The sequence below is a fragment of the Urocitellus parryii genome, chromosome 7 (assembly GCF_045843805.1).
Source record: "Urocitellus parryii isolate mUroPar1 chromosome 7, mUroPar1.hap1, whole genome shotgun sequence".
Classification (NCBI taxonomy): Eukaryota; Metazoa; Chordata; class Mammalia; order Rodentia; family Sciuridae; genus Urocitellus; species Urocitellus parryii.
Window position 1 is genome coordinate 147302760 of NC_135537.1, and position 9810 is coordinate 147312569.

The 9810-nt window shown below is 41.4% G+C and overlaps 1 protein-coding gene across 1 annotated transcript; it reads right to left on the bottom strand.

Moving 5' to 3' along the window:
* Window positions 1-7257: 7257 nt before the first annotated feature.
* LOC144255900 (C-C motif chemokine 3-like) lies at window positions 7258-9255 on the bottom strand. Its single transcript, XM_077800973.1, has 3 exons — window positions 9063-9255; window positions 8084-8198; window positions 7258-7698 (listed from the first exon to the last, which is right to left on the bottom strand). The coding sequence occupies exons 1-3, from the start codon at window positions 9121-9123 to the stop codon at window positions 7617-7619; spliced, it is 258 nt and encodes an 85-aa protein (XP_077657099.1). The 5' UTR covers window positions 9124-9255; the 3' UTR covers window positions 7258-7616.
* Between the last annotated feature and the right edge of the window lie 555 nt (window positions 9256-9810).

The window sequence follows — 9810 nt, forward strand, 5'->3', positions numbered from 1 at the left end:
GTGATGAAAAAGGCAATATCACAACAGACTCTACAGAAATACAGAGGATAATTAGAAATTATTTTGAAAACTTATACTCCAATAAAACAGAAGACATTGAAGGCATCGACAAATTTCTTAAGTCCTATGATTTGTCCAGATTGAATCAGGAAGATATACATAATTAAACAGACCAATATCAAGTGATGAAATAGAAGATGCCATCAGAAGCTTACCAACCAATAAAAGCCCAGGACCAGATGGATACACAGCTGAGTTCTTGCTTGCTTAAACTCTCTAGCATCTTGTTTATGGATGAACTCTGGGTGAATCTCCAGTACTCAAAGTCTCTGTTCAATAAATAACCTTCCATAGCCATGGACTCCATATCTGTGGACTCAACCAGCTACAGGTTGAAAATATTTTTAAGAAAGACTACATATGTACCATGCATGCAACTATTTTTCCCAGAAGTTTGTACTTCTGTTGTCTTATGTTTAACTTCTATAAATACATACATCTTACACTAATGATCTCCTCCTCCTCCTTCTCCTCCTCCTCCTCCTCCTCCTTCTTCTTCTTGTACCGAGGATTTAACTCAGGGGCACTTAACCACTGAGGTACATCCCCAGTCCTTTTATTTTGTATTTTATTTAGATAGAGTCTTACTGAGTTTCTTAGGGACTTGCTAAGTTGTTAGGCTGACTGTGAACTCTTAAAAAACATATTTTTAAATTGTTAATGGACCTTTACTTATTTATATGCAGTGCTGAGAATCAAACCCAGTACCTCACACAGGCTAGGCAAGCACTCTACCACTGAGTCACAACCCCAGCCCTGGCTTTGAACTTTTGATCCTCCTGCCTCAGTCTCTCAAGCAGCTGGGATTATAGGCATGTACCACCCTGCTAGGCTTAATGTTCATCTTGTTTAAGCAGTTGATATTGCCATATGATATGTTATATAAATATGTTAAAATAGAATCTTTTGTGTTTGCATGGATATTTGTCCTTCCTTGTTCTCTTCATTACTTCCTGAAGATCTAGCATTCTATCTGATAGTATTTATTTTAAGCCTTAAGTACTTTTTTCAGCAATGCTTGTGAGCTGAAAATGTCTTTATTCTGTCTTCATTTCTGAAGATTAGGGTTTTTTTTTTTGTTTATTTACTGGATATAGAATTCTAGTTTGACTTAAAGATACCCCATTTTGGGGGGGTGAAATGTTACCTAGCATTTGCAGTGCTGTTTCGCTGTGTGTAATAACTTTTTCCCCCCTCTGGCTGCTCTTAAGATTTACTCTTTATCTTGCATTTTCAGCAGTTGGTGATGTTGTGCCCTGCTCTCATTTTCTCTGTATGTATCTTGCATGGGATGCCTAAGAATGTTAGATCTGTAGTTCAGTGTCTTTCATCAATCACATTTTCAATTTCTTTTTCTTCTTCATTCTCTTGCTCTCTCTTTCTGGAATTTCAACTTTATGTATGTTACTCTTTATGGTGTTTTCCTACCTACCTTTCCTACCATGTGCTCTTTTTTATTTTTAATATATATATATTTTTTTCTTTTTGTGTTTCAGTTTAGTTTCTTGATCCACATTGAAGTTTATCCATCTGTTTCTCTGCCCGGTCTAATCTTCTGTAGCCCAGTTAATGTGCCTATCACTTGAAAAATCTTAATTTTTTAATTTCTAACATTCCTTTTAAAAATGGATTCTTTTGAAGATTTTCAGTGTCTCTGATAAAATTCCCAATTCTTCATTCACACTGGCCATGTTTTCTACCAAATCTTTAGTCATACATTCATTTTTTTTTAAGTCCCCATTTGATCATTTCAACATTTAAGCAATTTCTGGTTCTGCTTCCATTGACTATTTCTTCTGGTCACAGATCATGTTTTATTGGTTCTCCACGTCTCATAATTTTGATTGTATATTGGGCACTTTATATAAATGAGCAATAGGACTGAAGCAAGTAATGCACCCATAATAGGCATGCATTTTTGCCGCAGTCTGGCTGGGCAAATAACCAGGAGGTGACAAGCAACTTGAAGGTTCAAATGGGAACTCTTTTATTGCGGGGCAGCAGGGGTATATATACCTAACTAATTACACACAGCTTGACTCAATTAGCGTCATCCAGATACAGCAATCAGCCAATAAGGAATCTCCACCATCTTAATGGCTCTGTGGTGTTGCTTCACAAACCACTCCTCCTGACAAACTGCCAGGTGTCATCTTGACTTGATTTCAGCCCTCAACACATTTTCTTTCAGGCTGCTAGAGGGTGGGGCTGATTCAATCTGTCTGTATTTGGATATGGGCTTTGTTACAGCTTTAGCTTGACTCAGTTTGCTCTGACTTGAAGTGTTTTGTGAGCAGGATTATAATTTCTCCCTAGTAGAGTTTGGGATTGAAACAATGGAAAGATTCTTCAGACATCATTGTGCAGCCAGTTTCTAAACCACAGGAGATATTTTTAAGTTATAGCCTATTTATCCATCTGGGTCAGTGGTGATCTCTCTTTATAGTTCGATTCTCAGCTTTCTGCACCTTGAGAGATTTCTCTTTGCTTCTTTGCTCTAACCATAGATTTTGAAAGGCAGAGGCTTTGCAATTTTTGAAGGGCTGAAATGCTACCAGAGGGGTTTCTTTAAACTTTCATTGACCCAACATCAATAGCTGAAAGCCCAGAGTGTTCCAGAATGATTTCTTTCAGTTTTCCTCCTCCTTGCCTTCAAGACCTAGAGTGCCTCAAATGGATTTATCCCAGCTTTTCTGCTCTACCCTCCACTTTGCATAGCTTAAGACCTGGAAAGATGTGGATGAACTTCTTTTTGTTGTTCTAGTCCCCTGCCTTTGGAATGTAGTTGCTTTGAACATGGTAAAGGCCCCACATATCTCAGGTCTTTCCTCTCAGCTCTGATGCCCGCAGCCTTACCTGCTCACCCTGCATGCTCTTAGTGAAGACTTGTAGGAAAGAGTTGGCAGTTGGGCGTTCACTTGCTCCGTGTGTGGGATGCCCTGGAATTCAAGTCTTTCATGCCAACCCAGACATGGGCTATTGAAAGTTAGGGTTCAGTAGGTCTCTTTTTGGAGTTTAGTTATTTTGTTCTGTTTTTATACATGTAGCCCTCTGAATTTGTATATATATGTGGGGGGGGGGCAGAGAGTCATATTCATTGGGGCATAATTCAGATATAATTGGTAATTTTTTATGGGTATAATCTATGCCTCTTTTGCAGTCAACCACTCTCTGTGGTTGTCAGTCCTTAGCAACCATTGATCTGATTTCTGTCTCTATAGTTTCACCTGTTCCATAATATTGTTGACGTGAAACAATACATTGTGTAACTTTTGTAGTCGGTTCATTTGTTCATCATCATCATACTTTTGAGATTTACCCATGTTGTGCATATCTATAGTTGAGTGTTTTTTTTTGCTGCTGAATAGTATTCCATTGTATGGATGTTGTATCACTGTGACCAAAATACCTGATACCAACAACTTAGAGGGCTGGGGATTAGTTCAGTTGCAGAGTGCTTGCCTTGCATCACAAGGCCCTGGGTTCAATCCCCAGCACCACCACAAAAACAAAACAAAACAAAACAACTTAGAGAGGGAGAAGTTTATTTTGGCTCATGGTTTCATAGTTTCATCCATGGTTAGCTGACCTCATCACTATGGACCCTAGATGAGACAGAACATGATGGCAGAAGGATGTGGCAGAGAGAAGCTACTTAGCTCATGGCTGCCAGGAAGCTGATCAAGAGATGGGGTGAAGGCCACAGAGAAGACATGTCCTTCCAGGGCTCTCCCCATGACCCATCTCCTCTACCATGCCCCGCCTCCCTACAGTTATCCACCCCCAAGTTAATTCATTCAAACTAGGATGTACTGATTAGTTTATATCCCCCTTCTGATCTGATCATTTCACCTCTGGATATTCCTGTATTAACACTGGAGATTTGGAGGACTCCCCTAATATCCAAAACATGACAGATGTATAGTTAGTTCTGCTATAATGCTTATTTAGAAAATGTAGGTTTATTTATACTGGTAGGATTGATGTATAAGAAAAAAACTAGAGTATAATACAATCTTTTCCATTTGCAGTATGAACAAACCACGTAAGAATTCACAAAATTTCCCTCCCTTAAAAAGCCCTGCCAGCCACCTCAGGTTGTTGCATGTCATAAGCCACACCTACATCGACGACTAGAGTTACATCCTTGTGAGTTCAAACAACTTTCCTTCTACCACTTTATAATAATTGAAAACTGCAACCCCTCTTTACGGTAACCATTTTAACATGTGTTAAAAACAGTGATACTGTTTTTATTAGGGCTTTATTTTTCAAATGTATCACTGATGAAGTAATTGAGTGCTGTGCCCCATCTTTATCTTCTCCCTAATCCCTGTGAGTTTCATGAATGATTTTGCATGCCATAGTGATATTTTAGAATTACATGTCTCATGTTAAAGCAGAACCAACTGCACAGGGTTGTTTATCCATCCACCACTTGGTAGGCATTTGGGTTGTATTTGAATAAAGTTTGGGGCTATTTTGAATAAAGCTGGTAAGAATATTTGCGAACAAGTCTTTGGACATAAAGAAATAAATAGCAAGAAGGTATTTGCAGGTAAATGGATTGGAGAAGATAATGCTAAGTAAAGTTGGACAATCCCCCCAAAACCAAATGCCAAATATTTTCTCTGATATAAGGAGGCTGATTCATAGTGGGGTAGGGAGGGGGAGCATGGGAGGAATAGATGAACTCTAGATAGGGCAGAGGGGTGGGAAGGGATAGGGGGTTAGAAATGATGGTGGAATGTGATGGACATCATTATCCAAAGTACATGTATGAGGACATGAATTGTTGTGAATATACTTTTTATACAGAGATATGAAAAATCGTGCTATATTTGTAATAAGAATTGTAATGCATTCCGCTGTCATATATAAATAAAAAATAATAAAAATAAATAAATAAAAAAGAAGACAGAAGAGGTAAACTTGACTGTTCTGATGTGTGGAGCTGTAACCTGCCTGCCTACCGGAGCAATTGGCATGGAGTTTACTCTTTACTTGAACCCCAACCCCTCTGCCGATCTGTTGGATTCAATGCTACCAAGACCTCCTCTGGGTGGACATTTATTTTCAATTGTAATAATAGTAAGAAAGGATAATGGGAAAGAGAAAATTTAAATTTAATTTAGAGATGAAATTATAGCATTTAATATAATCTACTCGGGATGTTGTGTGAATGCACTTTCTGCCACTGTAAGAAACATCTGAGATAATCAACTTATGAAGAGAAAAGGTTTATTTTATCTCATGGTTTTAGAAGTTTCATTTTCTGATTGATTGGCCCTATTGCTTTGGGGGCAAAAATCATGCTGTGGAAAAGCACATCATGACAAAGAGAACGTGGCAAAGCAAAATTGCTTCTTTTATTACTGGAAAGAAAAAAGAAAAAGGCTGTGGAGACAGAGCCCTACTATCCCCTTCCAGGGCTCACCTCCAACAACCTGGAGATTTCCCACTAAGGTCCCATTTCTTGAAGATTCCACCACTTCCCAATAGTGTCATGGGTTGGGGACCAAGCCTTTCGCACATGAGCCTTTCGGGGACATTTATACAAACCGTAGCATATTTCTTTATATATAAAAAATATCAGTTCCTCTAAGTTGTGTATACTCTTCCTAAAATTGGGGAAGTAGGTGTGAATTTCTCATTTAAATCTCAACGTTCTGAAGTTAATTTGATGAATAAGTTACTCATTTATTTTCCAATTTTGGGCAATTTTACTGCTCTGGTTTCCTTAATTTGTATATGCAACTTAACGTGTTGCATGGGATTGATTTTGCTGCAGAAAGCTGCTTCTTATGCTAAAACGACCACACCAGAGATCATCTCCAGGAGAAGCATTGCATCCTCCAGGTGCCTTTGTTGATGGGTCCAGAGTGTGGCTGGACAGGAGGAAGGGGAATGAATGAGATGGCAAGCAGAGAGGCCTGGCCTGCACCCTGACACTTAGTGTGATAAGCCAGAGAAAAGTGAAGATGTGACAATAGGTAGAGGGATATGACTCGTCATGCCATTGCCCACCCAAGAGAGGGAGCTGGTGAGCTGGAGCCACATCATGGAACAGAGAATGTCAGGTTAAATCTATTCCAAGTGGAACAGCACCTTGAGAGCTATGTGTCTGAGGGATGAGAGTGTGGGATATGGACTGTATCCGGATCTCTCAAAGTCCTCCAGGCATGAGGACATGGTAGGCTAATTCTTGTGGGGCACGAAGACCATGATTAAGGAGGAAAAGTAAGGTCCCAAGTATACCCAGGTTAAAATCTCAACACTGCTCATCACATAGCCAAGGGGAAGTTACTGAAACTCTTCAGACTTCTGTTTCCTCTTTGATCAACACCAGGGTTGGCAGAGACCAGCTGGCCTTTTCAGATTTGGAAGCTCTAGAGAAAGGCAAAATGATTAAGGAGATAGCCAGGAGGGAAATTTCAGGGCTCAGGGTGGCCCCCTCCATTTCTCTTTCTGACTTGACATCTCAAGTCTGTTGCTTTCTCAGCAGTCAGCTGAGAAGGCAATTAGAGATCAAGTCTGGGTAGAAAGATTTTGGATTTTTCTCTGAATTATGTGATGTGCCGGGAGGTAACATCTTGCCTGGAGCAGGCTGTCTCTGACTGGGAAACCGTGCATTCCTGCTAAACCTGTTTCTCGTGGAACAGAGGCGCATGGGGGCTGATTGTGAATGTGGGCCTTGTTCTGATCAATGTTAACAGCAATCTGTCTTGGACATGCTTCTTAAAGTCTCTGAATCTGTTCCTTCGTGTCAATGAGGGTCACTGGAGTAGACAATGTGTATAAATCTCAGTCTAGGTCATGGTTCCGAAGAGTCCTTAAAAACGGTTAGCCTTTGTTCTCAAGGACCCTTAAGTTATGAAAATACATAAATGTGCTTGACAGAATGCCTGGCTTGGGTATGCCTTCAAGTGGTGATTTCCCTGGTACGTGGAGGTTTGCATTTGTTTTTAATATTTTTCTTTGTCTTTGCCTGATGAGGAACGTGTCACCAGCAGACAGCCGAGTGTCACAGGAATGACACTTGTCCTCTTTCTCTTGCTTTCCTTTCCTACTTGGGTGCCGTCATTCCTTCCGGCCAATGAACATGATTTGTCAGGAAGACAAAAACAAAAGAATAGACAGAGGCCCAAGGTTTACTTCAGAAAAAAAAAAAGAATTTTTTATTATTCTGACTTTTTTTTTTTTTAACAATAAAGAGTTCCCAAAAACTCAGTAAGTATCTATGGATGGATTTGGTCCAGAAAGGCCTTAGAGAAGGACACAATCTTTCACAATCCCCCTAAGTACAAATCAACCACTATATGAGTGACAGGGAAGAGGGCTAGGAAAAGAGGGTGCCATACGATTCCTCAGAGGAAACATCCAGAAGGTCAAATGATTGACAGTATCTGATTTAATTAACTCAAGAAAAACTAAGAAAGGCTTCAGAGTATGGTTAGTGGAGGGTGAAGGGACCCATAGGAGAGAAGACTTCGGGGGTTGCAGGGACAGTCCCCTGGATCCCCATCTCCCCACACCTCTCAATGTTTCTTGCTGGATCACTCCAAGTCCCTGATGTATTCCTGGACCCAGGCTTCACTGGGATGGGCACAGACTTGACGGCCTCTTTTGGTGACAAAGCTATGGAGAGGGGAGAAGTATTAGAGACTGAGTGAGGACATTCCTGGTCATATTCCCACTTGCAGATTGAGGCTGGTGTACTTTATATCAAGAAATAATCCCCCGAATATCAGGGGCCCCCTAGTCTTCCCTGAGTGATGCATGGAATTTCTTTCTGCTGTCTCCTTCTCTCTTTTCTTCCCTGCATTTCTGGGAAGGTCTTCCTTGTCTCCCTGCAGGTCCCAGCCCATGTCAACAAACAGCCCAGCAGCCCCCCTCTGTGTCCTGCATGCACACTAGCCCCCAGTGGGCTCCTTCTGTTCCTAGGTCCACTCCTGCAGGCAGCCCCCACCCTCGCTGTCCTGTGTCACCCCGGGCGGGGCTGGGCAGGAGGACTAGTACTTACACGATACCCTTCGAGGAGCATGTGCTGCTGGTCTCATAATAGGAAGCCACGTGTTGGCGGGGGATCTTTCGGGAGATGTAGGCAAGGCAGCAGAAGGACGGCTCCTGGCTCCTATCTGAGGGGATAAGGAGTTACTGAGAACAGACAAGCTGCAGAGGGTCAGGAAGAAGTTGAGTGAGTGCATTGCGCAGAGTTGAGGCTTAGGGGAAAAGAAAACTAGAAATAATTTGGCTTTGTGTTTCTTTGTTTCTTATTGATTTCTTTAGTCTTTGGTTTTGCTCTCTTCATTTTGTTCTTTATCTTTCTCTACAGGAAACTGGATTCTCTAGTCTACTCCCTTCTCCTGAGATTCTCTAAATAGTCTATTCCCTCCTCCTAACTCTCTTTGGGAAAATTACCAGGGATTGAACTCAGAGGGGTTTAATAATCACTGAGCCACATCCTCAGCCCTTTTTAAGATCTTGTTGAGTTCTTAGGGACTCCTTAAGTTACTGAAGCTGGCTTTGAATTCTCGATCCTCCTGCCTCAGCCTCCCAAGATGGATTATAGGTGTGCACCCACCATGGCCTGGCTGAAATTTATTTTCCTAATCTATGAAATCATAAAGTAGCTGAGAAAACTAGGCAGGTCCTGTAAGTTATCTAAGGGGTTAAACTCTTGGGGACCACTGAGGTAATTCTAAGTCTTACCAGGACCAACAGAAACTAAATAGACCTTGATTCTGGCTTATGCTAAAAACCCAATAAGTTACACTTCAATGATGTCTTCTAAAAATGGGGTAAAACCCCTTCCAACTCCTATCCTCCAGCCCAGATCAATAGACCACTTTTGGACCCTCTTGAAGAAAACAACTGTGTTATTTTGAAGCCCTTCCACGTTCTCTAGTTTCACAGGGAGTCCTGAGCCACAGCCCTTGGACAGTGTGGTCCGACTTCTGGGCAGGGAGCACCCATTAAAAGAAGATGGACGACAGACTCACCTTCTGCACAGAGGGTCGAGGTGCAGAGGAGGACAAACAGGGCAACCACAAGGACCTTCATGACGCTAGACTTGCAGAGGAGGCTCCAGAGCTGGGATGGGGACTCTCTACTGGGTCTGCTCTCCAGGATCTGAGCTGTCCCCTTCTTTTTAATAGGCAGCCCTGGACCATGGAAACAAAGAAATTTCACGTGCCTTCGCCAGAAATTTTAAATAGATTGGTATCATGTGAGCGGTCCACCCTGGGTTGCCTATGGATATCAGAGTGATTCATAAGAGTTGTTCAGTGGCCCTTTTGATTGGGGGTGCTTATGAGGAAGTTGGGTCTACCGAAGGGTGACCAGGAGCTGGCATCCACCCAGGAAATCATGCTGAGCTGTTTCCTCTTCATAGGACAGATATCTCTCTGAAGTGAGTGGTCACTGCTTCCTTTGGTGGGGTAGAATGCTTTGATGGATTTCCACAATTGTTCTTTTTTTTTTTTTTTGGTACCAGGAATTGAACTCAGGGGCACTTAACCACTGAGCCACATCCCCGGCCCTATTTTTGTATTTTATTTAGAGACTGAGTCTCACTGAGTTGCCTAGCACCTCGTTTTTTTGCGGAGGCTGGCTTTGAACATGCGATTTTCTAGTTTTGTTACTGTAGTTTTTTAGAACATGGTCAAATATAGCAAAGTCTTTATGTGCTTTTGAAAGAATGTTTACCCTGAACTTGATAAACATATGCTATATATGTTCATTTATTAA

What these genes read in the sequence shown, in the direction of transcription:
- LOC144255900 (XM_077800973.1), bottom strand. Translation starts at nt 9,123, where the DNA reads ATGAAGGTCCTTGTGGTTGCCCTGTTTGTCCTCCTCTGCACCTCGACC. An exon ending in CTCGACCCTCTGTGCAGAAG is followed by an intron (nt 8,199 to 9,062) that starts GTGAGTCTGTCG and finishes TTATCCCCTCAG; the next exon opens with ATAGGAGCCAGGAGCCGTCC. An exon ending in TGCTCCTCGAAGGGTATCGT is followed by an intron (nt 7,699 to 8,083) that starts GTAAGTACTAGT and finishes CCCTCTCCATAG; the next exon opens with CTTTGTCACCAAAAGAGGCC.